The 24776-nt window shown below is 66.1% G+C and overlaps 4 protein-coding genes across 7 annotated transcripts; 1 reads left to right on the top strand and 3 right to left on the bottom strand.

The window, feature by feature from the left end:
• Nucleotides 1-222: 222 nt before the first annotated feature.
• Nucleotides 223-4164, bottom strand: CNPY2 (canopy FGF signaling regulator 2). Of its 2 annotated transcripts, none has more exons than XM_056322036.1 (6): nt 3941-4164; nt 2856-2980; nt 2426-2541; nt 1921-2118; nt 1570-1666; nt 223-767 (listed from the first exon to the last, which is right to left on the bottom strand). In XM_056322036.1, the coding sequence occupies exons 2-6, from the start codon at nt 2953-2955 to the stop codon at nt 724-726; spliced, it is 555 nt and encodes a 184-aa protein (XP_056178011.1). In that variant the 5' UTR covers nt 2956-2980; nt 3941-4164; the 3' UTR covers nt 223-723. The 2 variants fall into 2 exon arrangements, with proteins under 2 accessions (XP_056178011.1, XP_056178012.1); XM_056322037.1 differs by lacking the exon at nt 3941-4164 and adding an exon at nt 3903-3925.
• A 448-nt stretch (nt 4165-4612) lies between these two features.
• Nucleotides 4613-16085, bottom strand: PAN2 (poly(A) specific ribonuclease subunit PAN2). Of its 3 annotated transcripts, none has more exons than XM_056322033.1 (26): nt 15966-16085; nt 14957-15257; nt 14297-14466; nt 13975-14095; nt 13804-13881; nt 13378-13645; nt 12798-13140; nt 12137-12233; nt 11420-11539; nt 11118-11237; nt 10916-11044; nt 10550-10749; nt 9986-10128; nt 9530-9636; nt 8952-9050; nt 8381-8457; nt 7714-7855; nt 7333-7470; nt 6579-6638; nt 6370-6460; nt 6134-6291; nt 5906-6049; nt 5519-5698; nt 5296-5389; nt 4992-5189; nt 4613-4911 (listed from the first exon to the last, which is right to left on the bottom strand). In XM_056322033.1, exons 2-26 carry the CDS (start codon nt 15236-15238, stop codon nt 4877-4879), a joined length of 3594 nt encoding a protein of 1197 aa, XP_056178008.1. In that variant the 5' UTR covers nt 15239-15257; nt 15966-16085; the 3' UTR covers nt 4613-4876. The 3 variants fall into 3 exon arrangements, with proteins under 3 accessions (XP_056178008.1, XP_056178009.1, XP_056178007.1); XM_056322034.1 differs by lacking the exon at nt 15966-16085 and adding an exon at nt 15654-15918 and having other exon boundaries at nt 9986-10125; XM_056322032.1 differs by lacking the exon at nt 15966-16085 and adding an exon at nt 15654-15918.
• A 940-nt stretch (nt 16086-17025) lies between these two features.
• On the top strand, nt 17026-18873 carry IL23A (interleukin 23 subunit alpha). Its single transcript, XM_056322039.1, has 4 exons — nt 17026-17583; nt 17717-17815; nt 18340-18465; nt 18578-18873. Exons 1-4 carry the CDS (start codon nt 17407-17409, stop codon nt 18722-18724), a joined length of 549 nt encoding a protein of 182 aa, XP_056178014.1. The 5' UTR covers nt 17026-17406; the 3' UTR covers nt 18725-18873.
• Nucleotides 18874-18885: 12 nt separating this feature from the next.
• Nucleotides 18886-24696, bottom strand: STAT2 (signal transducer and activator of transcription 2; the record flags this gene model as incomplete). Its single annotated transcript, XM_056322040.1, is given in 20 exon segments — nt 18886-19066; nt 19134-20416; nt 20540-20597; nt 20676-20865; nt 20942-21086; nt 21152-21240; nt 22119-22168; nt 22249-22384; nt 22944-23042; nt 23124-23207; nt 23286-23342; nt 23453-23546; nt 23642-23661; nt 23749-23902; nt 23971-24129; nt 24206-24270; nt 24272-24355; nt 24440-24496; nt 24498-24526; nt 24612-24696. Coding segments are annotated over 20 exon segments (3069 nt in total), but the record flags the coding sequence as incomplete, so codon positions are not given.
• Nucleotides 24697-24776: the final 80 nt, after the last annotated feature.

Raw genomic sequence — 24776 nt, forward strand, 5'->3', positions numbered from 1 at the left:
CACCGGGGCCAGGTGACACAGCTGACTGGGGGCTGCCAGAGGACACTCGCCCACCCCGAGGCTGAGCCAGGGCCGGGGGATGCCGGCCAGGCCACACACGAGGGAGCTGGTGGCACCAGAGATGTTGCCGGGACACAGGGTGGGGGGAGGGGGCTGCCACCGGCATCTCCATGTGCCACTGTCCCTGTGCCTGGCCCCACACACACAGGAGCGAGACCTGCCCTCGGGTGGGCCCGCGGCACAGCTGCCGCACAGCCCCTTTATTGCCTGCAGCGAGGGGGGGGGGGTCCCACAACCGGCCCCAGATGCCTGAGCACCCCACCCTGGTGGGGGCAGCTGAGCCCCGGTGTCCCCTGCCGTGTCCCCTGGCTGGCAGCCTGCCCGCTGCATCGTCCCAGCAGGAGCGAGGGCCCGGCCCCGGCTCCGGTGGCTACCCTGTGGGGAAGCGAGGCCGGTGTCCCGGTGCCCCCGGTGTCCCGGTGCCCCCGGTGTCCCGGTGCCCCCGGCACCGCAGCTGCAGCGGACGGACAGTGAATAAATAGGACAAGAGCACCAGGCCGGCTGCTGAGCCACGGTCTGTCCCAGCACGTCTGCTGGTTCCGGTGGGGACGAGGTGAACCGAGAGGTAGGGGACGTCTGGACGGAGCCTGGCACCATCCTGGTCGCACAAGGCCGCCGGGGCAGGTCGGCACCGTCCTCTGGAGGCAGCCAGGGTTGTCTGCGTCACAGCTCATCGTGCGGGATGTGGAGCGCGTGGTCACACAGGTCTGCAGTGACAAAGAGCAACACACTCAGCATGAGGCTGAGCCCCGGGGGACCCATCCCTTCCCCCTCATCCCTGGCCACTGCAGCGTAGGGATGAGCCACGTGCAGTGCACCGGGGCCAGGCACGCCGTGACCCCCGCGCCCAGGGGACACCTGCGCTTCCCCCTCACTTTGTTCTGCAGTTAATGAGAAACGCGGCGGCTGGGACAGAGCTGCTGGCCCGGTGTTTCCCCAGGCCCAGCAGCCACAGCCGCTCGGCAGACCCCCACCAGCCTGGGGCAGGCAGGAGGTACCGGCCGAGCCCCAGGGGCAGACCCCCAAGACCCTCCCTGGGGAAGGAGCGTTTCCCCCAAGGCGTGAGCCTGGTACAGAAGGGACCCACCCTGCAGCGCAGGTTACGTGGCCACGTTCATTAATAGAAAAGCACAAAGGTCGCGCCGTGCCCTGACCCCGGGTATTTGTGAGCTGGAAATAGCCCTGTGGGAAGGGAGATGCCGCAGGGCGGGCGCCCGGCCATTGGCTGTGCCAGGAGCCAGGAGCCCTGTGCCGGAGCAGCCGGCACTGACGGCAGCTGCCCTGGCTCGGCCCCAGGCAGCACAGCCAAAAAAAGCCACATGCAGCTGGGCAAGCCCAGGGAGCTGCACCCTGGCGCGGGGCTAAGGGACATCGGGGAGCACCCGCAGCTCCTCAGCATCCCCCCAACTCTGGGCCAGCAGCTCCTCCTCTTCCAGCACCGATGGAGCAGCTGTGAACCCCCAGGGCAGCAGGAGATACCCCTCCCCAGGACCCCCCAGCCCAGCTCACCCGTCCGCTTGCTGCAGAGCCGGTCCTTGACGTTGTCGGCCTCGTGGGAGAGGAATTCTATGAGTTCGTCCTCGTACTCCTCGGCAATGCTCTCACACTGCAAGGGGAGCCACTGGGGGATCAGCCAGCACCACCAGCACCCGGGGGAGCCCAGAGCCAGGCCCCCCCCCCAGCCCGGGAGCAGGTTCCTTCCCTCCAGCCCCAGGAAGGACAAGGGGAAGCAGCTGGGAGCTGCCGGTGGGACCAGCTCAGCCCTAGAAGGGCCACGGCTGCCCAACACAGCAGGTCCCACCACCCAAAACCTCTGCCGAGCCTCAACAGACGCCATGAGAACCCAGGCCCTGCACACACCGCAAACTTCAGGCTGGAAGCCACGTCTCCATCGATTTTGACCCCGGAGAGGTCCATCTTGGTCCCGTCGTGGGAGATCACCCGGACGTAGCTCTTCCGGTGCGTGGATGGATCCACTTTTTCCCCATATTCCTTCATCTTCTCGCACACCCGCTCCAGCAGCTCTGTCAGATGTGCCTCCGACCGGGCGTAGGGCACCTGTGGCAGGAGCGAGGGAACAGCGGGGTCAGGCCTTCGAGCGTGACAGCGGAATGGGAACACTGGACCAGCACCTTTCCCCGGGAGCTGGGGAGCACCGAGAAAGGGTCAGACATCCCCATGGATGCTCTGGGGCCGCGCTGGAGATGAGCAGCTGAGGAACGGGAATTGGGGCCCATCCACCCGATGCGGCTCTGAGCCCTCTCGTCTCCCCTGGCCTTTGACACGCGGCCGCTGCCCCCACTCCACCGCAGCCTTCACCCGCTCACCCGGCACCGCGGGCCCGTCCCACTGGCAGACTTCTCACCTCCACAACCGACTGGCTGCCGTCAGGGTTGATCCGGAACGAGCCCATCTGGATGGTTTTCCTGGGGTCGACCTGGGCGATCTCCCACTCCAGCTCATCCACCAGTGCCCGACACGCTGCAGTGGACGCAGGCGTCAGCGGCCCGGAGCTAACAGCATCCATCTGCCTCAGCCCCTGGTACTGACACACCTGCGGCTACCCAAAGCCGCTGGGAGGAACCGGTGTAACTGGTGCTGCTGGCCAACGGAGACGGCGTGTCTGTGGGGAGCAGGTCCCCAGGGCCCTTCGGGAGTGTTTGCCCATCCGAGCAGGGTGAACGCAGACAGGCAGCAGCCACCACAGGACAAGGGGGTCCCACCAGCCGCCCCAGGCCCGCACTGTCCCATCCTGTCCTGCCCCAGCCCCGCTGCCCTGCCCCAGCCCCCCACACCTCCGCAGTGCAGGTCCTGGCTCCGGCGGGCGCAGGCGGCGGGCAGCAGCGCAGCCAGGGCCACGGCCAGGCAGAGCGCGGGCGGGATCCGGCCCCTCATCCTCACGGCTCCGCTGCTGCGTCACCTGCGGGCACAGGCAGCTCCAGCCCGCAGCCCCCACCCCCTCCCGGCTCCCCCGAGGCCCACACCCGGCAGGGCCCCCCCAGCGCCCCTGTCCCCCACACAGCCCCACTGCCTGCAGGGCTCTGTCCACGGCACTCCCCTTCCCGAAGCCCCCCCCCTCTGCAGGGCCCGTCTGTGCCCCTGGGCACCACAGGGACCCTGCCCTATAGGCTTGAGCCCAGAGCCCCCTCCCCTATAGACTTCAGCCCGGAGTCCCCTATAGAACCCCCTCCCCTATAAGGTCGACCCCAGAATCCCCTACAGAGCCCCCTCCCATAGAGGCTTGAGCGCAGAGACCTCTAGAGTCCCCTCACCTATAGAGCTGAGCCTAGAGCCCCCTCCCCTATAGGCTCGAGCCCAGAGACCCCTTCCCCTATGGACTTGAGCTCTGAGTCCCCTACGGAGTTCCCTCCTCTGTAGGGTCAAGCCCAGAGTCCCCTGTAGAGCCCCCTCCCCTATAAGGTCGAGCCCCGAATCCCTTATAGACTTGAGCCCAGAGACCCCTACAGAGTCCCTTCCCTTACAGCATCACGCCTAGAGCCCCCTCCCCTATAGGCTTGAGCCTAAAATCCCCTACAGAGCACTCTCACCTATAGGGTCAAGCCCAGAGTCCCCTATAGAACCCCCTCCCGTACAGGCTCGAACCCAGAGTCCCTTACAGAGCCCCCTTCCCTATAGGCTCGAGCCCAGAGACCCCTATAGAGCCCCCTCCCCTATAGGCTCGAGCCCAGAGACCCCTATAGAGCCCCCTCCCCTATAAGGTCGAGCCCAGAGACCCCTATAGAGCCCCCTCCCGTACAGACTTGAACCCAGATGCCCTCACAGAGCCCAGTCCCCTCCAGGCCGGCGCTCGGAGCCCCCGCGGACCCCCCGCCCCGCCGGACCGTGCCCAGAGCCGCGGGCCCAGACGAGCCCCCCGTACCGCGCCGCGCTCCCGTCCCGCTCCGCCGCCCCCCGCCCGGGCCGGCTGCCCCCGGGCTGCCCGCGGCACCGCCCGGCCCGCCGCGCCGCTCGGCCCGGCCCGCCGCGGGGCAAGGCCGCTCATGGAGGGCAGCGGCGGGCCCGGGCGGGGCGGCAGAGCCGGTGGGACCGGCCGGGTCGCTCCTTGGCCGGCGGCGGGGCCGCCCTGCGCGCAGGCAGCGCTACGGGCAGCCCGGGGAGAGCGCGGAGGGCCCCGGCGCCGCCAGGGCCCGGGCCGCGTGGCGCTCGGCCCCGGGGGGGGGGCGGGGCCTGGCGTGACTCCGCCCCCTCCGCCCCGCCCCCGGTGCCGGCCTCGCTCGGGCCCCGGTGCCTCCCCGCCGCGTCCCCTCTCCCAGCTCCGTTCCCAGTGCCGCCGCGTCCCAGCTCCCCGTGCCGGCCCCGCTCGGGCCCCGGTGCCTCCCGGCTCCACTCCCGCCCGGGGCCCGGGTCCTCCCCCGCCGCGTCCCCGCTCCCGGCTCCACTCCCGGGGCCAGCCCCGCCCAGGGCCCGGGTCCTCCCCATCGCAGCCCCGCTCCCGGCTCCCGGGTCCTCCCCGCCATGTCCCCACTCGGGGTCCAGCTCTTCCGCGCCCTTTCCCCGGTGCCGGTCCCGAACCCAAGGAGCAGACGGCGGCACGGGTGTCCGAGGTTGCTTTATGAAGGCGCCCGGGCCGGCGGGCGAGGTGGGGGGGTCAGTGATTCCCGGTACCGGCAGGGAGAGGGAAGCCCGGGGCACCGGGCCCCGGGGAGGCCCGGGAAGGGGGGGGGGGGGGGGGGGGGTTGTTGGGCAGGGTCGGGGACAGCCCCGTCCCCGCTGCTGGTTCCTTCCAGTTCCACACGTGTCCGCCTCCCGCGGGGGGGTCCCAGGGCTGCTCCTCGCTGGGGGCCAGGGGGTCCGCTCACAGGGCCAGCACCGGGGGGTACACGGCCCCATCTGCCGGAGAGAAAGTGGGGTGAGGGGGGGGGGCGGGGAGGGGGGCGGCGGGGCACGGGGGGGCTGCGGCGGTGCCTTACGCTTGGGGCTGCTCTGGCTGTCGGGCTCCGGCACCTTCCAGTCCATCTTGCGTCCCTTCTCGTAGAGACCCTTGAGCACCTTGCGGAAATCCTCGGGCTCGGCGCCCTGCGGGCTCAGCTCCAGGTACTTGCGGTAGAGCTGCAGCGCCGTGCGCGCGTCCTCGATGCTATCGTGGGTCTCCCCCTGGATCTTCAGGTCTGCGGGGACAACCCCCAGTCAGGGAGGGGGCTGGCAGGGACCCCTGGGGAGGGGGGATCTGCCCCCACTCCCATCCCTCCCAGATCCAAGGGTTCAGCCACTGACCCAGGAAGTACCAGGCGAGGAAGCGCAGGGAAATCATCCTCTTCCTCGGGATGTGGAACAGGTAGACAGTGTCAATCACCTGGTCTTTGGGCACCTGGAAAGCGGAGAGGGTCCTGCTGCCAGGGCCACCGCGGGGGGGCAAGCCCCAGCACTGCCCCCACCTCCCGGCCGCACCCCGAGACCCTCATGGCCGGGCTGAGGGAGGGGGGCTCAGCACTGTCACCATCAGGTTGATGACACGGAAGTCCTTCTGCAGCCCATGGCCCACGAACTTGACTCCCACATCGATGAGGAAGCGCAATTTCAGGTAGGTGGATTTGAGAGTAGTGAGGTGCTTGGAGGAGATCTTGGCATCCAGGTCTCCCGGCTTGATCCCCGAGTACTGGGTCAGGTAATCCACCACCTGCAGAGCCCAAGGCCTGTGGAGGTGTGGCTGGGAGGGCCGGGGGGCAGCCGTGGGGGGCTGCCCCCTCCCCGATTCCCCTGCCAGCATCCCACGGAGGGCACCGTCATTATTACAGGTGCCCCTCCGTGGAGCGGGAGGCAGAGTGGGTCCATGTCCTCCCTGTGGGGCTGAGGAGCTGTGCGAAGCCAGGCGGGAGCCCCGTACCTGCTCTTGGGTGGAGATGTAGTCATCGATGAAGGGGATGCCCTCGTTGGGACCCTGCCCGCGCACACACGTGATCCTGGCCACTGACATCTGGCTGGGCTTGATGGTGGATTTGGTCCCGTCACTGCGCAGCTCGGCCTCCTCCTGCCGTGGGTGAGGACAGCGGGGTGACCGACAGCACCCAGAGGGTGCCCCGGCCCCCCAGCCCCCAGCGCGGGGAGGCCTGACCTCATTCAGCGTGACAAACTCGGCGTCCAGCCCCACCAGGTCGCCCGCCTGCGGCATTTCACTCAACATGAGGGGGATGAAGGTGGCGTGGCACTTGCGCTGCTTGCGAGCCAGGGAGGCCTCCGCCAGCAGCACACTGGCTTCGATGGGGTTCTTGACTGCAGGAAAAGGGGAAGGGAGATGAGCCACGAGCCGCCACCACTGGCCACGCCACCACTTCCACCCCAGACACTCACTGACGAGGTTGTACTTGGCGTTGAGGTTCCTCCGGGCGTAGTAGAGGATAGCTGGCACCTTCCAGCTCATGTCAAACTGCACCGCCTCGCACTGTGGGGGAGGGGGGGGGGGGGGTCAGTGCAGGGACAGCCTGGTGTGGGGTGCTCCCGTGAGCAGCAGGAACCCCCCCAGTGGGGTCCCCGCTGCCTCGACAGCCCCGAGTGCTCACCTTATCCACTGGCTCGATGAGGAAGTCATTGAAGAGGTACCACTGCTGGTGTGTGACTCCCTGGGGGGAGAGGTACAGGCCTTAGGGCCCCCCCCCCCCAGGCAAATGCAATGACTCCTCCACCCAATTACCAGGGAAAGGGGGGTGTGACAATGCCATGTGGGAACTCCCGCCCTTCCTGGGACACGGTGGGGAAATCCCTGCCGGCCTGGGTGGTGACCACACGTACTTGAAGCCCTCGGGCTGGACAGGCACAGTCTCTGCCCGACTCCTAACCAAAACTCCACGGAGATGCAACAGATAAGAGACAGGGATGCAGCCTTGACACACTCTGGGAACTCCTGGCTTGGGCATCTCCACCAGACAAGGACTGCCCAGACCAGCCCCCTTTTCTCGGGCAGGGCGAGGATGTCCCAGCCCTTACCTGGAAACACAAGGACAAGCTGGCAACGTGCCCGTCACCAGGAGGAACCAGCCTGAGTGAGTGTGGGAAGAGTGCTCCTCCAGCCCTTCCCTGCCCGCAAGGTGCCTGAGCGGCTCCTGGCTGTGAGGGCTGCCTAGCACGCTCAGCCAGACGCTCAACGTTTGGCTCAGGGACCCAGGAACGGTTCCCATTAAACAACCCGATCCCCCAGCACGCCGTGGGCGAGAAGCCTTTGGCAAGGCAGGACGCCGGGGAAGCAGGGCTGCTCTCAGCAGCCTGTGGGTCTGGTGGCTGTGGGTGGGAGAGCACCCATCCCGCAGGGCTTCTCACCTCCTTCCGTTGGTGGTAGGTCTCTCCCACCTTGATGTGCCCCACCAGGCTGCCCCCCGTGCGGGAATCCAGGATGTGGACAACAGTGGCCATGAGATCGTAGATGTACACGGACTCGGGGTCATCAGTTGGGCTCAGCTGCAGGAGGAAATGTCCGAGCTCTCGGCTGTCTGCCAGGCCTCCAACCCAGACCCCAGAGCTCGGATATGCCGTCTCACCAGCAGCCCGGAGGTTTCCACCCCCGCCTGAGGTGTCTCTGAGACAGCCTCGTCATCTCTCGCCCAAACACACTCAGCAGAAAGTGGTTCTGAAGCGGTTCTGCTCCCACAGCCCCACGTGCACACAACCACGTAGTCCTAGAGGGATCTCGTCAGCCTTTACCTCATCGGTCTCACTCCAGTTGCAGACATCGAGCTCCTTGCTCTTGGTGAGCCTCATCTTGATGGCGTGAGGGATCCAAATGTTCTTCAGTTCCTCCACAGAAGGATACGAATGCCCCGTGTCAGGGTTCCCCAGCTCCTTCCTGCATGGGGAATCATGGAAAGTTGAGTCAAAGGGAGCCACAAGACGTCATCCAGGCCAACTTCTCCGGGGCAGGATTCCCACCATCCCACCCGTCCACTCGCCCACCCATTCCTAAACCTTCTGCAGGGCAGATGGGGAAGCCACAGCTGCACCACTTCCCCACACCGGCCTAGAGCAGGACCCTGGGAAAGGTGGTCAGCTGAAGTTGGCCAGAAAGGGCTCTACATGCTTCTGGGTCTTTTGTCGGTCTGAAAAGGGAAGGGGGATGAGGGCTGGGGGCTCAGAAGTGGGGCACAAGGTGGACCACAAGCGGTATCTGAAGGAGATGCTGCGCAGAGCACCCATACAGGGTCACAGTCTCAGAGAAGCAACGAGACTGTTCCAGTTCAGAGCCCGAGGGCAGCTACAGACAGGTGGATTATCAGATTATCAGACAAGAAATAGCCCTGAGCTCTCCAAGGCCCAGAGAACAACGCAGAAAGTGTCACTGCTCAGAGTCGCCACCCCAGGAAGGGTCACCTACCACTCTCCAAGAGAGATTTCTTTTCCTTTGGTGATCTCAAAGCCTCCTCTCTTCATCATGGCTCTCTGAAAGGCATACTGGCAACGAAACACAGGCAAGCGTCAGCGCGGAGTGACAGGCTGGGCTTGGGAACACGTGGGTGACAGCCAGGCCAGAAGTGGGGAAAAGACAAGGACTTTAAAGCCGGTGACAAGGAAAAAAAGACAGCGAGGGAAACCCAACTGTCCGCCCGCTCTCTGCTGGGCTCGTGTTCTGGGAAGCAGGCACTGCCTTGCTGCTCCTAGGTCCTGGGGGCCTGGGGGAATGCAAGAGCGGCTCTACTGCAGTCCCGTCAGCTTTGTCATGGCAGATCTTGTCTTTTCCAACTCCAAACGCACGGCTCACGCTACAAGCGTGACCAAATACCACCGCGTCCTTTGTGAGCAAAGTAGGGTGATGCTCAGGTGGAGAGCAAGAGACTGTTAGAGACAGCGCGATCAGAGTGAAAACACCTCCGGCAGAACTGGACACGCAGCAACCCCCATATGCCAGGGAGAACAAGCCTGCTTCTGCCCCGAAGTGTCTCCCCCACCTCAGCCTGTGTCTTCCAGAAATCTGCCTCCTTGGAGCTGTTCACCTCACAGTTAATGACCAGGACGTCCGGCAGGCAGCGGATGTTCCGGGTCTGGACCTGCAGGGAGAGTAGGAAATGGAAACTGGATGGAAACTGGGCAGCACCGAGAGCCCTGGAGAGGCTCAAAACCAGATTTGGCACGGGCTACCCTCTTCCCTCCTCCAACGCCTTCGCTTGCGGAGCCTCCTCCCCACTGCCTGGCTGGGTTCCTGGTAGCTAGGGGTGCTGCAAGAGCAGGTGTGCTCAGCTCCTGGGGTGTTTTCCCTCTGCCCCCAACCCCAGGGGGATTGGGCTGGGATCCCCATGACCTGCGAGACACATTCCAGTGTTCAAACAGCCCAGGAAATACCCCACGCCATTCCAGCTTGCCATCCAGGCCAGGAACCGAATCTCCGGCATCCACTCAGGAGGTTCCCCACTGACTAATGGAGAAACTGCCCCGACTCAGCCGGTGGCACAGGGTGCTTATACCCTTCTCCCACCTGCCCTTACAGCCTGAGAGGTGTGACACGCTCGCACCCCGCTCCTGGGCTCACCGTGGGCTGGTACTTCTCACAGTTCTCACACCAGGCTTGCGTGTTCTGCTCCAAGCAGATGCTTCGCTTTAAAATTTGAGCAAACTCATAATCTTTGACTGGTTTTTCTGAAGGGAGAAAGGAGAATAACGTCACCTTCCGCACACAAATCTTTACCAACTTAGCTCAGCCAAACCTCTGGGGTTTTCCTCACAACCACCAGCGAGAAGGTCAACCCCCAAATCTGCTTTTCTGTAGCCAAAAGCTCGGCTGGTTGGAAACCCATCCCTAGACCTTGGCTGCTGGGTCTGCCGCAGCCCAGGACGGACCACTGCAGTAGCTCCTCACAGCAGGTGTCTATCACCTGGTAAAGTCACAGCTCATTAATACGGACGACAAACCCCGCCTGGCCACAGAAATGCAGCAGCGTTAAAACACACCAGGCCCTGCCCTGCCCTGCCCACCCCCGCCTCTTACCAGTGCTCTCGGGGTAGGAGAGGGTAAAGAGCAGCGTGGAGGACACGCGGACCGTTTCCTTGCCACAGCGACACATGCTGCAGTTCTCCATCTCACAGCTGAACAGCTGCCCGATAACCGAGTCCCCCGAGGACCCAAAGCTGCTGGAGAAAAAAAGAGTACCGGGGTTAGCAGGATCCCAGCAATCCCTGCGGAGCAGAGCTGGCTGATACTGTGGGCTGAGCGCTGGGGACCCAAACATCTTGGGCTGCACAAGGGCCGTTCAGGGCCAGCACCCAAATTCCAGCAGCTCTTGGGGAATCAGCCATACGGCTTCTGGAGCCAGTGCCCTCCGTGCAGCCCCGACCCCCCCCAAGCTGGGCTTAGGGGGGACAGAGGTTCAGCCCAGGGTTCAAACCCTGCCATATGGGAGCCTGCAGCTCCACGTGTTCCCATGCAGCGTTCCTCAGTGGCAGGCGTAAGTGGCAAGAAAGTTCCTTCTTGAGTGATGGATGGGGCCGCTGGGAGCCAGCCCCCCTCCCTGGTGTGGTTGTTCCCTGCCCTGTCCCCAGGCTAGGGACTTACCTGCTGCCAGCCCCCCGATACGCCTGTGGTCCCTCCTGCTCCTGGGTTTCCTGGTGCAGTTGAGTAAGGATGAAACGGTTCCAGCTCTGAATCAGCCGCCCCAGGTTCACCTTCCCTGTGGCTTCGTCCGAGTCAGCCAGGATCAGCCCCAGCGCTGAAGCCTCTGGGATTGTACGGAAAGCCCGCAAAAAGTTGCTTCCCTGGGGATGGGGCAAGAGTGGTATGTCACCGAGGTCAAGTGACAGGAGTTTCCATGCTGTCTGATGCCATCACCCCAGGACCTGGCACCACCCAGATCCTGCTCCTCTGTGATCTCTCTAACCCCCAGCCTGCCGGCCTCACGTCACGCCTGGGCTCACCACGGACCTGGCAGGGGTCTCCTCGGGACAGGTCCAGCATGTGGAAGAGCAAGCCCAGCTCGCAGCCCAGGCAGAACTCCTTCTGGCACAGGTGGTTCTGGACAAGGCAGCGAACTGGCTCCAAGAAATATAGCACCTGCCCGAGACAGAGCAGTCAGGGGAGGTGCCAGGGGTCGCGGTGGGCTGGGCAGGGCTGGGGCATCTCCCACCTGGATCATGCAGTTGCAGTAGGCGTTTGGGATATGGGGCTCCAGGCCCGCAAACAGCGTCTTGTTGTAATGCTTGAAGTCAAAGTCTTCCAGCCCCAGCTTGGAGTATTTGATCGTGACCTAAGCAGAGACATGATGTGTTAAAGGGACACCCTCCCACGGCAGGGGACAGCGGCACAACACCTAGGTGCTCCCCACGGAGACAAGGGCAGGTGCCTGGACCCATGCGTGTCCTTGGCCGCAGACAAGCCCAGCCCAGGGACTCCCAGCTAGCCTCCCACTGGGCCCCAGAAGGCCACTACCTTCCTGTACTTCTTGGCCACCATGTAGAGGTGTGGCTCCTCTTCCCGCCCGATTGGGGACTCGGGGACTTGGCTGAAGCTGTCAAACTCATTGTCCGTCTCTTTTAACCGATAGGGAATCTGCAAGGGGGAAGAAAAGGAAAAAGCGGCTCAACCCTGGTGAGGAGAGAAGTCCCATGTACTGAAACAAGCAAGTCCTGGGCTTTCCTGCCACCCTGAACGAGCAAAGGAATAAACCAAAAGGAGGAGGGCCCTCCCTCAACCTGCACCAGGCCTCCACACCTTCCCTCTCACAAGGGACTTGTCACTGTGGGAAACTACAGTGGTGCTGCGGGCAAGGGCAAAACACAGCAGTGTTTTCCCAAGGGCAAGGGACGTGCCATAAACCTCCAAACCGGACAGCTCAACTCTTTCCTACCACAGAGCGAGCTATCGATAGAACCGGGATTCTGGCCCAAGGGGGAGACCCCAGCCCTCCCCCAGGGCTGGCTCACCTGCCGACGCTGCTCAAGAAAAGCTGTTGCCTCTAAACTCTACACCTGCCCCCTGCAACACCCCCAGCCAGAGAATTTCATCTCAGCCCTGTCCCTCATCCCTGTGGAAAGCTCCGAGATCGTTCAGCACGCAGGAAGAATTCCATCCCTCCCAGAACTGCAGACCCCTGCTGCCGGTAGAGGTACCCCACGCCCCACGCAACCCCCTCCTGAGAGCGGGTACCTGGTTGCGGAGCTTGGTCCTTGGGTTTGGGGCGTAACCGATGAACCCCACTTTCTTCATGGTGCGCAAAATCTCGGGATCTACCGGAGGGGCTCGCCTGCAAAACACACTGCGACTCGGAGGCTGCTCGGTTTGGCGGCAGCGTTTAACCCAGGGCCTTGCTAGGTGCGCTCAGAGACCCACCAGTGGGTCACGAGGGGTTTCCCCACTCAGTCCTTCCCTCAGGTTCATCTTCCACGGCAAGAAAAACACTTGGGCTACACCAAAACACAGCAGCAGCGCTGGGCGCGGGCGTGTTTGGGATAGGGCTCAGGCAGAGGAAAAACAGAGTTTTCACACAGGCAGGATGCAGCCAGGATCCCACTGGGATCTCCCCACTGGGAAGACCGTACCCAACTGTCTTCAGACCTGCCCGGTCACCGCACCTCAGCAGTTAAGCTCCACCATGGGGAACTTGTCTTGCATTTCGCAGGGCACGTGACCAGGAAGGGCGGCACCAGCCACAAGAGGGGGGACACTGGGGCGGGGGGGGGGGGGGGGGGGGGGGGACACGACCAGGGGGAGCAACAGAGCCGCTCTCCTGCTCCCGAGGGGACCCAGGGGAGGGAGAGGAACTCTGCCAGGGCCAGCTTTCCTGTGCTGGTTTTTGCTGGTAAATTACCGGGGTGCCGGGGCAGAGTTTGCAGCGGGCCAGTCGGAGAGCAGGGTGTCGCTAGTCAGTGGCACGGGGATAAGCGAGAGTGGTACAAGGTCCTGATTCCAGTCCAAGTGGGGCAGCGTGTCCACGATGCAGGGCAAGGCAAAGTCAGTCTCTCGGGAGTAGGTGTTGAAGGTGACCTCGGGGGAGTCAGCCCAGAGGTGGACACATCCCTCCGAGTCACCAAAGGCCAGCGCCTGTTTGCTGGCGGAGACGTCGAAGGTCATGATCAGGGGCCCAACGGTGTTCACGTGGAAGATGTCAGCAGGGTTGGCGAGGCCGGTGGGCTCGCAGAACTGGCACTGACCTGCACGAGAGGGTCAGAGCAACGTGGCACCAGGGAGCAGGTGGGCAGCCGGCACACGGCGACCCAGCACGCCTCTTGCTTATGGGGGCATTTGAACCGGCTGGGTGCAGGTCAAGAGCGCTCAGCCAACTCTATCCCACTGAGATGTGACCCCGAACCTGTGGGATGCCGCGAGCGTCGCCCAGCTCTCGCCCAGGGAGCGGAACCCAGCCGGGTGGGGGATGCAGCTTCGCCCACCTGTCTGGGAGATGATGGCCAGGCGGGAGGTGTAGGTGGGGATGAAGCGGAGGAAGAAGGGATCGATGTGGACCTGCAGCGGGGTGGTGGCCCGCATCATGCGCAGGTCGTACACCTTCAGGAAGCGGTCACAGGCGAGGCCGTTCATTCGGCTGGAGAAGCCGCAGGTCACCAGCAGGTTCCCGTGGACATCAAAATCAGACAAGCTGCCCGAGTACGCGTCAAATTCATGCTCTACCACAAACGTGCGCAGATCGCGCAGAGAGACCTGGGAGGGCAAGACAGGGGTGCTGGGTGCCATGCAGGCAGCTGCCGGCTACTCGGGAGCCCCTTGAGCTCTGGGAGAAGCTGGACACCAGCGCCAGGGCATCCCAGAGAGAAGCCAAGCACCAGCAGGGCTGCCAGGTTGGATGAGGTTGGTGTTACCTTCCCCGAAGTGTGCCCACAGAAAAAGAAGCGGTTTGATTGCCTCATGATGGTGATGCCAGGAACCTCCACGGTATACTGGGAAGGAGGCAGAAGGGCAGCATGAGCAGGGCTGAGCCCCAGAACCAAGCACCTCCCTGCACCAGGGAGCAGCCTCCAGCCCGGCTGTACCTTCTGTGTCTCCTGGACGGTGTTGAGGTCTATCTCGATTACATGGTTCTGCAGCCCACCAACGAGCAGCGTGCTGTTGTCTGTCAGCAGGAGACTGTGCATGTCCTCAGACTCGTCCATGCTGAGGGAGAGGGGAGAGGACAGCCCTCACACTCCTGCCCAGCTTGGGGAGGCAGCAGGGAAGGGGGTGGAGGATCTGCCCTCGCCCTCCCCCACATCCAGCCTTCACAAGCTGGCAGAGGGGCCGGGACCATCTCCCCTGGGCACAGGGGCAGCTCATGGGGCCGGCACAAGCCACCTACTGCCAGGGGAAGGCACTCACAGGTAGTCAAAAATGATGAGGCCTCCCCGTGACATGTATTTCAGGTTGGTTTTGGTCAGGAAAAGGACACCGTTCTCCAGGCTCTGGATCTGGCGGATGTCGTCATTGCTGTTCACTTGGAAGGAGGAGTATCGCTCCAGCGTTGGGCCAAAGAAAGAGGTGGCGTGACCCTAAAACCAGCCGGGGACAGGCTTGTCAAGACCTGCCCCAGCTTCACTTGGATGCAATCCAGGCAAAGGCTGCTTTGCCCTGCGCCAGCTCCCAGGTGCAGGCAGGCTATCGGTCACCTCACAGCCTGGCCAGCCTACAGGGGTCTTCCTGCCCCACTGTGTGCCCCAAACCAAGGAAGACTGCTCAGCCTTTTCCCTTTCAGGCAAACACATGCAGGCACTAATAACAACCTAAAAGCTCCCACACATCAGGGAAGCAAAGTTACTTGAGAAGCACCAAGAGGCTCATGCTCCGAGACACATCAACCAGCTCCAGGCAGAAGCTCTGCACTGGTGCAGCACAACCCGCTTGAGCAGGACTCTCCAGCTCAGCCCCACGCCGAGCTGCTCTCCCCCCACAGCCCACTCATCCCCAGGGTTGTGAGAACGGTGCAGCCAGCCCAGCTCGGGCTGCAACCCTCCCTGCCCCGCTCCCAGAGTGGGCACCTACCCCGTGGTTCCCAACCCACAGCATCTCTTCGTGCAGGTCAAAATGGGAGACAGAGACAGGCACTCCCACTTCGGAGACGGCGGTGTGCAGCTCGCTGTACATGCCCTCCATGAGGTGCACAGAGTCCGGCACCGCGATACCCTCTAAAGGCACCCCCTCAGGATCCAGCTCCACGTTCTGCAGCAAGCTGGGGTTGAGATGGGGGTCCAGGACAGGGTCCAGCGCGGGGTGGAGGGGGGGCGCATACTCAGCAAGGGAGGGGTTGAGACCTTCAAAATTCATGGTGAAAACCAGCGTCTCCCTTTGAAACAGAAAAGGAACTAGGTCGGTCAGTCAGAAACACCAGGGCCTCCCAATTCTTAGAATCGGCGGCAGAGGCCCGGTGACTCCGAGGGATGGAAAAAGCGGCTGGAATCTCCAGTGAGTGTAAGGTGCAGCGCTCCTGCCAGGGCCACCGGCAGCACCCAGCTCACACAGGCAGCGTGGCCGGTAAAGTCCCGTCCCAGGACACACTCAGAGCCCCGTCACGGCCGGGAGCCACCGGGGGAAGGAGCCCACAGCAGCCCCACGGCACTGGGCAGCCTCCCCAGCGGGTCAGACCCACTCCCGGAGCTCAGGGCTCCCGGTGACCTCGCCGCCGCGGCCTGCCCCGCCCCCTCCCCCGCCGCGGGAGGCGCCGGGCCAGTTCCGCACCCACCTCCCTTATCTCCGCAGGCCGGCACCGAACCCACCGGCGGTATCGGCGGCCGCAGGCCCGCGGCCGTTAGCGGCGGGGCCGGGCGGGGCCGGGCAGGGCACGGGGCCGGGCAGGGCACGGCGCGGGGCAGAGCACGGGGGGGGCCCAGGCCCGGCCCAGGCGGAGGCCGCTGAAGGGCCCCGGCCCTCCCCGCCGCGCTCCGAGCGCGGGGCCGCTACCCACAACCCCCCGCGCTCCGGCTAAGCATCCCACAGTGCCCCGCGCCCCGGGGCGACGGCGCCGTTACCCACAGCGCCCCGCACCCGCCGGTACCGAGCAGCCGCGGGCAGAGCCCCGCCAGGGCCGCGATCCCGGGCTCGTCCCGCTGCGCCGCCACGGCCGGGCCGGGGCCGCCGCCCCTCCCGCCGTCGCTATGACAACCGCGCCCCCCTCACGCCCGTCCGGCAAACCCGCCCGCCCCTGAGACTGGGGGACCAATGGCACCGCGGAGTCGCGGGCACTGACCAATCAGAGCCTGAGGAAGGCGGGACTAAACGTTGTGGCGGGTACTGTGCGGGACGGCGCGGCGGAAGGGACAAAATGCCTCAAATCGGCTGTCTCGGGGCGGCGGGGGCGGTGCGGCCCCGGGGGGAGACTGGGCTGGGCAAGCTCCGATGGTGAAATGCTCCGGGACCCCCTGCGGCCGCCCCCGGCACCGCACAGACCCTCGGGCGCTGCCCGCCGGCTGCGGCACCTGTGGCCCCGCGCTGCCCCGTGGCCTCCCATGGTGTCCCACGGGCGTCACGCGGCGTCCCCGGCACCCCGGGGGATCCCTGTGTCCCCAAATTCCCCGCAGTGTCCCGCCGTGTCCCCTGCCGTCCCACGGGAGTCCGCTGCCATCCCACGGGGTTTTGCTGGTGTCCTACGGGGGTCCACTGCTGTCCCACGGGGTCCCTTGGCGCCCCGCAGGGTGCTGAGCCCCACCAGCCCCGGGACCCCCCGAGACCCCCCTCCTCCCCCTCCCAAAGCCCCCGGGGACATGACACCCTCCTCACCCCCCGGAGCGGGCTCGGCCGCCGGCCGGTGCCCGGGGAAGGCCGGGGACAGCCCCGCCGGGCGCGAGTGGGAAGCGCCGCAGACGCCCCGACGGGGCCGCCGAGATTGCGGCGCCGCGGGCAGCACGGCCCGGCTCGGCGGGGACCGGGGCTGCCGGGGTCCCAGGGGTGGCGGCCGGGGGAAGCCCCGCCGGGGCACCGAGGCCCCGGGGAGCCGCCAGCTGCTGCGCCGATGCTGCCCAGCCTGGTTTCCCCGTGCGCCCGGGGGGCAGATGGGGACATCGGGGCACACACACCGAGGACACACCAAGGGGACACCGGGGGGACACTGGGGACACACAAAGGCGACACCGGGGAGACGCCGGCGGGCTCCGGAGGGGGTCCCGCCCCGCCCGGGCTCCCCGGTGCGCTCGGCGGGGCGGCCCAGGTGCAGCGGGCGGGGGTCCCGGTCCTGGCCGTGCCGCTGCCGCCGCGGTGCCCCCGGGCGCGGAGCCGCCAGGAACTGCCCCGGGTTTTCCTGCCCGTCCCGTCCTGGTGCGGCGCAGGGCCGGGCGCTGCGGGGTGCAGCCCGGGGACCCCGGCCCGGTATCGGTTCTGCTTTCGAGGGAGGCGGCGATTTCGCAGTAACGGGGGGCGGGTGCCACCTGCCCCGGGGATTCCCCACCTGCCGGCGCCCCATAAGAGCCCGGTGGTAGCGCCGGTGGCGGCACCGACCGGTCATGGCTCCGCTCCACCACCTCTGCCTCTGCCTCTGCCTCCCGCTGCTGCTGCCGCCGCCCGCGGCCCCGGTGCCGGTGCCGGTCCCGGCCCCCCGCACCGACTGGGCCGCCTGCAGGAACTTCTCCCGGGATCTGCTGCAGCTGGTGGCGACCATCAAGGAGCCGCATCGAGTCCTGGTGAGCGGATGGGGAGGGGCAGGGGCAAAACGGGGGTGATCGGGGGTCTGCGGGGGTCCACAGGCACTAGAAGTTGCCCCGAGGGTGCGGGGTGCTGGGGGAGGTGGGAACCCTGCTGACTCCCTGCTGCCAGGAGGAGATTCACCTGAGCATGGAGGATCCCAAGAATTGGCCCCCCCGGATCGGCTGCAGTGATGCCTGTGACCCCTCCACCCTGGACACCAACAACACGGTACCGGGGGCTGGGGGGTGCTGGGGGGGGGCGCGGCGGGACAGCCAGGGGGTCTCAGGGGTGCTGAGGGATGTACCTGTGGGTCCCAGGCATGCCTGATGGTCCCAGGGATGCTGGGGGTCCCAGGGATGCTGAAGGGTGCACCTGACGTTCCCAGGGATGCTGAGGGGTGTGTCTGTGGGTCGCTAGGATAATGGGTTTTCCCAGGGATGCTGGGGGTCCCAGGGGTGCTAGCGGTTGTGCCTGTGGGTCCCAGGAATGATAGGGGTTCCCAGGGATGCTAAGGGATGCACCTGACATGCCCAGGGATGCTGAGGGGTGTGCCTGTGGGTCCCAGGGATACTGGGGGTCCCAGGGATGCTCGGGGCTGTGCCTATGGGTCCCAGGGATGCTGGGGGTCCCAGGGATGCTCGGGGTTTGCAGGGATGCTTGGGGGTGTGCCTGTGGGTCCCAGGGATGCCGGGGGTTTCCAGGGGTGCCAGGGGATGTGTTGGGGTCCCCAGCTCACAGCCCACTCCTCACAGCGCTGCCTGCAGCGGATCCTTCAGGGGCTGCAGCACTACCGGGTCCTGCTGGGCTCCGACATCTTCACCAACCGCCGCCTGCCCACGCTGGAGTCCACGCTGGACCAGCTGCTGGGCCTCGTCCAGGTGAGGGGCTGGGGGGGCGGGGCAGACTTGAGGGAGCCCATTCCCCTCAAGGCCGGGGAACTGGGGGCCCATCACCGCGGCCTCGGGCCCCCTAACCCTCCTCTCCCTGCAGCAGGAGCACGGCCGCCCCCCGCGCCCCACCATGGCTCCCAGCGAGGCCTGGGCACGGGCATTGCTGCAACGCTTGGCACTCCAACGGCTCCAGTCCTTCACCACCATCATGAGCCGCGTCTTCAGCCACAGCGCCAGCCCCCGCTGAGGCCGTCCCGCCTGCGGACCCCCCCTGTTATTTATTCCCCTCCCCGCTGAGGGACTATTTATGTGTGATGCTCCCTATTTATCTCGGGTATTTATGGGTTTCTAATAAAGGTCGGAAGCAGAGGAGCAGCTCCCTGTCTACGGCGCAACGCGGGTCTGCTCGCAGGTAGCTGGGGCAAGAAGGGGTTTATTTACAGGGGGGGCGGGGGGAGTCACTGGAAGTCACTGGCGTCGATGTGGAGTGGGGGGAAGTCGGTGGTGAAGAGGGAGCTGACGGTGGGCAGAGCCGTGTCCTCAGGCTGCGGCAGGAATGGGTCGCGGGGGTTCAGGAGCGCGGCACTGCCTGCGGGATGGGGAGAGGTCAGCGCTGAGGGGACACCTCTGTCCCCCACCCCGACCCCGGCACTCACCTGCCAGCCCGGGGTCCAGCCCCTCCAGCCTCCCGTCCCTGGCCTCCAGCATGTCGGGCATCAGCTCTGCCGCCTCCAGTGTCTCCAGCGTCCCCGAGCATGGCTGCAGCACGTTCTCCAGGGACTGCAGGAGCTCCTGCACATCCAGGCTCCCGGGCAGCGGCTCCAGGTCCCTCAGCTCTGGTGGCAGTGTCCCCTGCTCCTCAGGGACCAGCAATGTCCCCTGACCCTCAGGGACAGGCAGCAGCTCCACAGCCCCCGGCACTGGTTGCAGCACCCCCGTGTCCCCAGCCACCGGCTGCATCGTCCCCAAGTTCTCTGGTCCCACCTGCAGCACCCCCGTGTCCCCAGCCACCGGCTGCATCGTCCCCAAGTTCTCTGGTCCCACCTGCAGCATCCCCGTGTCCCCAGCCACCGGCTGCATCGTCCCCAAGTTCTCAGATCCCACCTGCAGCATCCCCGTGTCCCCAGCCACCGGCTGCATCGTCCCCAAGTTCTCTGGTCCCACCTGCAGCATCCCCGTGTCCCCAGCCACAGGCTGCATTGTCCCCAAGTTCTCGGATCCCACCTGCAGCAGCCCCTGGCCCTCAGAGACCAGCTGCAACACCAGCTGCGGCTCCATGGCCCCGGGTCCCACCTGCAGCATCCCCTGGCCCTCAGGGACCACCTGCAACACCAGCTGTGGCTTCAGGTCCCTGATCCCTGGCTGCAGCAGCTCCGAGACTCCCGATCCCACCTGCAGCAGCTGTGGTGGGTCCAAGACTTGGGACCCTGGCTGCTGCATCACGGAGACCCCAGGCTGCATTGTCCCCGGGCTCCCAGCCACCACTTGCAGCATCCCCAGGTTCCCAGAGGTGACCTGCAGCATCCCCAGGTTTGTGGCCACCACCTGTACTGTCCCTGGGCTTGAGGGCTGCAGCGTCCCCAGGTTCCCAGAGGTGACCTGCAGCATCTCTGGGCTTGTAGCCACCACCTGCACTGTCCCTGGGCTCGAGGGCTGCAGTGTCCCCAGGTTCCCAGAGGTGACCTGCAGCATCTCTGGGCTTGCGGCCACCACCTGTACCGTCCCTGGGCCTGAGGGCTGCAGCGTCCCCACGTTCCCAGATGCGACCTGCAGTGTCCCCAAGCCCCTGGGCTGCAGTGTCCCCGAGCTCCCATGCTGCAGTGATGCCAGCCCACCAGGCTCCTGTGTCCCCAGGCCACTGGGCTGCAGCTGCAGCATCTCCAGGTTTTCCGTGGTAGCCACCAACTCTTCTTCTGTCTGCCACGACTCATTTGCCTGCCTGCAGGAGAGATGGCACGTCGGGGTCAGGGTCGGGGTCAGGGTCAGGGGATATGAGGCTGCAGGTGAGAGGGTCCCCCTTCCCCCGGGGCCACAGAGGGACCGAGGCATCCCTCTGCCTCACCTGGAGGACACACGGATGAGGCGCCGGTTCAGGTATTTCTTCTGCTCCATCAGGTTTGCTGGGGACAGAGAGGAGAGGTCAGAGTGGGTGGCCGGTGCTCCCCCCGTGCTTTGCCGTCGCCGTCACTGCGCCATACCCTCCTGCCGCTGGCTGTAGTAGGGCCCAAAAGCCTCATCGCGGGGAATGTTGGGGTACAGGAACTGGAGCGGGTTCTCCGGGATGTTCTCCTCCACCAGCAGCTGGTAGTCGCGGATGATGTCGGGCAGCGCCAGGGATTCCAGCTCAGCCGTGGTATAGGGAACCACTGCCCGGAAAGCAGGGGGGTCCTGCGGGGGAGGGGGCATCCCGAGTCAGTGCCCAGGGCTGAGGCCAGGGTGAGGGGCTGGACCCCTGGGGGGTGGCACACTCACCACTCTCGGGGTGCTCCACCCAGGTGCAGGTGACCCCCCCCAGGACGCTCTCGCTGAAGCGGATCAGGAACGTCCCCGTCCGCTTCCCCTTCAGCAGCTTCTTCTCTTGCTTCCGACTCACAAAGCCCAGGATGAGCCTGGGGGAGACACCATCAGCCCCCCGCAGCCCCTGGCTCCCCCGGCCCCCCAGCCCTGCTCCTACCCAGCCTTCCAGAGCTGCTTGAGGTGCTCCTGGAGCAGCCCCAGGATCCCGTCCAGCCAGGCCCAGAAGGAGAAGCCGGCGGCACCATCCTGCGGGAGAATGGGGGGTGAGCAGGGCTGGGGGGGCCAGGGCTGGGGGGCCGGGGGGGGATGCGGCCATGGGGCCAGGGGGTGATGGCGGGGACCGGGCCAAGGGGGGATGGCAGGGATGGGGCCAGGGGGTGATGGCGGGGACCGGGCCAAGGGGAGGATGGCAGGGATGGGGACGGGGGTGGGATGGGGCCAGGGGGGGACAGTGGGGACAGTGCCAGTGGGGGACAGAGCCATGGGACCAAGGGGGGATGGCAGGGATGGGGACTGGGGGTGACAGTGGGGACAGAGCCATAGAGCCAAGGAGGGATGGCAGGGAAGGAGCCGGGGGGGGGAACAGGGCCATGTGGCCAAGGGGGCTAGTGGGGATGGGGCCAGGGGGTGGACGGTGGGGACCAGTCCAAGGGGGAATGATGGGGACAGGGACAGGGGGGTGACAGTGGGGACAGGGCCAGAGCCATGGGGCCAAGGGGGACTGGGGACAGCCAGGGGGATGGGGCCAGGGGGGGATGGGGCCATGGGGCCATGAGGTGATGGTGGGGCCAAGGATGGCAGGGATGGGGATGCGGGGGACAGAGCCATGTGGCCGGGGGGGCTAGTGCGGATGGGGCCAGAGGGTGATGGCAGGGATGGGCCAAGGGAAGATGGTGGGGACAGGGACAGGTGAGGATGGGGCCATGGGACCAGGGGGTGACAGTGGGGACAGGGACAGAGCCATGGGGCCAAGAAGGGATGTCAGGGATGGGGCCAAGGGGGGCCAGAGCCATTGGGCCAGGATGGGATAGTGGGGATGGAGCCAGGGGGTGATAGTGGGGCCTGGGCCCAGGGGGAATGAGGCTGTGGTGTCACAGGGGGACGGGGCCACGGGCACCACTCACCTTGGAGAACTTGGGCCAGGCCACGGTGCTCTCCGGAGATGCCTTGGAGCCTTTGAGGCAAGAGCAGGGTGAGGGGGGTGGCACGGCCCCGGCACAGCCCCGGGAGACCAGGGGCTCCACCCGGCCTTACCGAAGAGCTTCTCAGCCAGCATGAGGAGGTGGTCCTTGCTCAGCCCCCGCTCGGCCACGCTCTCGAACTGCCAGCTCAGCACCTCGGCCAGCCGGGGCCAGGGCGCCGGGGGCGGCGCGGAGAAGAACTGCTGCTCCTGCCGGAGACGGGGTGAGCAGGGATGGGGACATGCACCAGGGCAGGGGACCAGGATGGGACATGGACCAGTGAACATGGACATGCACTGGGGTGGGGGACATGGATGGGACAGGGATCAGGGGATGGGGACATGCAGCAGGGCAGGGGACAGGGATCAGGGAAGGGGGACATCCACTGGGGCTGGGACCAGGAGACAGAGACAGGGGATGGGACATGGACCAGAGGATGGGGACAGGGAACAGGGGACAGGTACATGCACTGGGGCAGGGTATGGGGAGCAGGGAATGGGGACATGCACCAAGACAGGTTGGGGACGGGGCCACAGGGTTGGGACAGGGTTGGGACAGGTTGGGACCGGGACAGGGACCAAGAACAGCAGGGAGAGGTCATGGGGAAGGACCAGGGACAGGGACCAGGACCAGGACACTGGGATGGAGACTGGGCGAGGAGCAGGGACAGGGATGGGACACCAGGACAAGGGCAGGGGGAGACAGGGCAGGAGACAGCAGGGTTGGGGGTGGTGGGGAGTGGCACAGGGCCGGGGGGGTCCCGCTCACCTTGGGGTCACAGCTGAGCATGTTGAACCAGAGGATGGAGGCCCAGGCGCTGGAGAGCTGGTTGTTGTTGGAGATGATGACGAAGGGCAGCGTGGAGGTCTGCAGGAGGAGCTGGGGTCAGGCTGGCAGCCCCCAGCCCCCCCCCGCCCCCCCCCCAGCCCCCCGGCCCCCAGCCCTCGCCTCCAGCTCCAGCTGCAGCCCGCAGTAGGCGTACGCCAGCGTGAAGGTGATGAGGTGCAGCTCCTCGGTCACGACCAGGGGACCCTGCGCAGAGGTGGCACCATGAGCACCGCAAGGCACCGGCTGCCCCCGCGCCCCCGGAGCCCCCAGCCCCACACCCACCTCGCCGACGCCTTTGCTGCCCTTGCCCGACCTGCTGTCCTTCTGCTCCTTCAGTGTCTGTGGGGCAGGAGAGGGTCAGCCCGGGGTGGGGGCTGGGGCTGGGCCAGGGTCCTCGCCCCGCTCCCCTGCCCCGTGCAGGACACAGGGGTCTGGGTGGGGGTCCCTACGAGGTACTGGAAGTCGCAGACCAGCCCCTCCTGGGGACAGTCCCCTGCCAGGAGGGTTTTGCTGCTCGACGTCAGGATGTTGAACTTGCGAAACCTGTGGGGCACAGGGAGGCCATGGGTGGGGGGCCGGGACCCCCGGGGAGGGGGCGCAGCCCTGCCCACCGTGTCCGGCGTTCGCTCGGCTCTCACCCTTTTATCTTGGGGGGGTCCCCTGAAAGAGATAACAAGGAGTCAGCGGGGAGTGGGGTGCAGGGACTCCCACGGCCAGGCAGGGGGGCCCACCCCAGGGGTCCTGACCTGTCGATGTGGATCTTGGCCTCCATGCGGTGGTTGCGGTCATGGAGGCGGACGAGCAGGCGAGCACGGGCTGAGAACTTGCTGGTCGTGCGCAGCACCAGCGGGCGCTTGCAGGCGTTGGGCATGCTGGGCTGCTGCTCCACCACGAAGGCTCTGGGAGCACCGGGGGGGTCAGGGCTACCCCAGCCCTGGTCCCCCCAGCCCCCCAGCCCCGCACTCACCTCCGCAGCAGGTAGGTGAGCAGCTCCAGCAGCCGCCGCTCCAGGAGGGGGGTCTCTGCCTTCAGCGGGTCCCGCTCGTAGCTCACCTTCTGCCGCAGGTCCCCCAGCGCCCGCAGCAGCTGCAGCAGCTGGAAGAGCCCCTGGCCCAGCTCCGTGAACCTGTGGGTGGCACGGAGCTCAGCGAGGGCCGGCTGTGGCCCCCATCCCCTGGGCCCTGTCCCCACCCCGGCCCCACCAGGTCTCCAGGGGTTGCAGGCGGGTGTCCACAGGGGCCCCCAGGCAGGCACGCTGCTGCCGCTCCCTGCCAGGCCTCCAGCTCCTGCTGCAAGAAGTCCCGAAGCGTCTCACTGCGCCCCAGCAGCTGCTGCATCTGAGCCAGCACCTCCTGGGGAGAGATGGGAGCCTGAGCGGGGAGAGCAGGGGGGTGGCTGTGCCCCCCCACCCCCAGCCCAGCCCCCAGCCCCCTCACCCGCCGCTGCCGGTCCAGGATCTGCAGCTTGGCCTGGAGGGCTTGGATCTGCTGGGGTGTACTGGGGGTCGTTGGTTCTGTCCTCGCCTGTGGGCAGGGGGGGCATGGCGTGGGGGGGGCAGGGCAGCGTTGTCCTGCATCTACCCCCGGGGGGGGCAGGATTGGGTCTTACCTGGCCGGTAGTGCAACTTGAAACAGAAGTCAAAGGCGTCCTGCATGTCCTCCAAGTGCCGGAAAGCGCGTTCAGCCTCCTGGGGAGCAGAGGGGGGTGAGGGGGCCAGGCAGCCCCCAGGGGCCTGGGGGTGCTGGGGGGGGGGGGGGGGCGGGGGGGGGCATT

Source organism: Falco biarmicus, chromosome 19 (assembly GCF_023638135.1).
Source record: "Falco biarmicus isolate bFalBia1 chromosome 19, bFalBia1.pri, whole genome shotgun sequence".
In the NCBI taxonomy this organism is placed as follows: domain Eukaryota; kingdom Metazoa; phylum Chordata; class Aves; order Falconiformes; family Falconidae; genus Falco; species Falco biarmicus.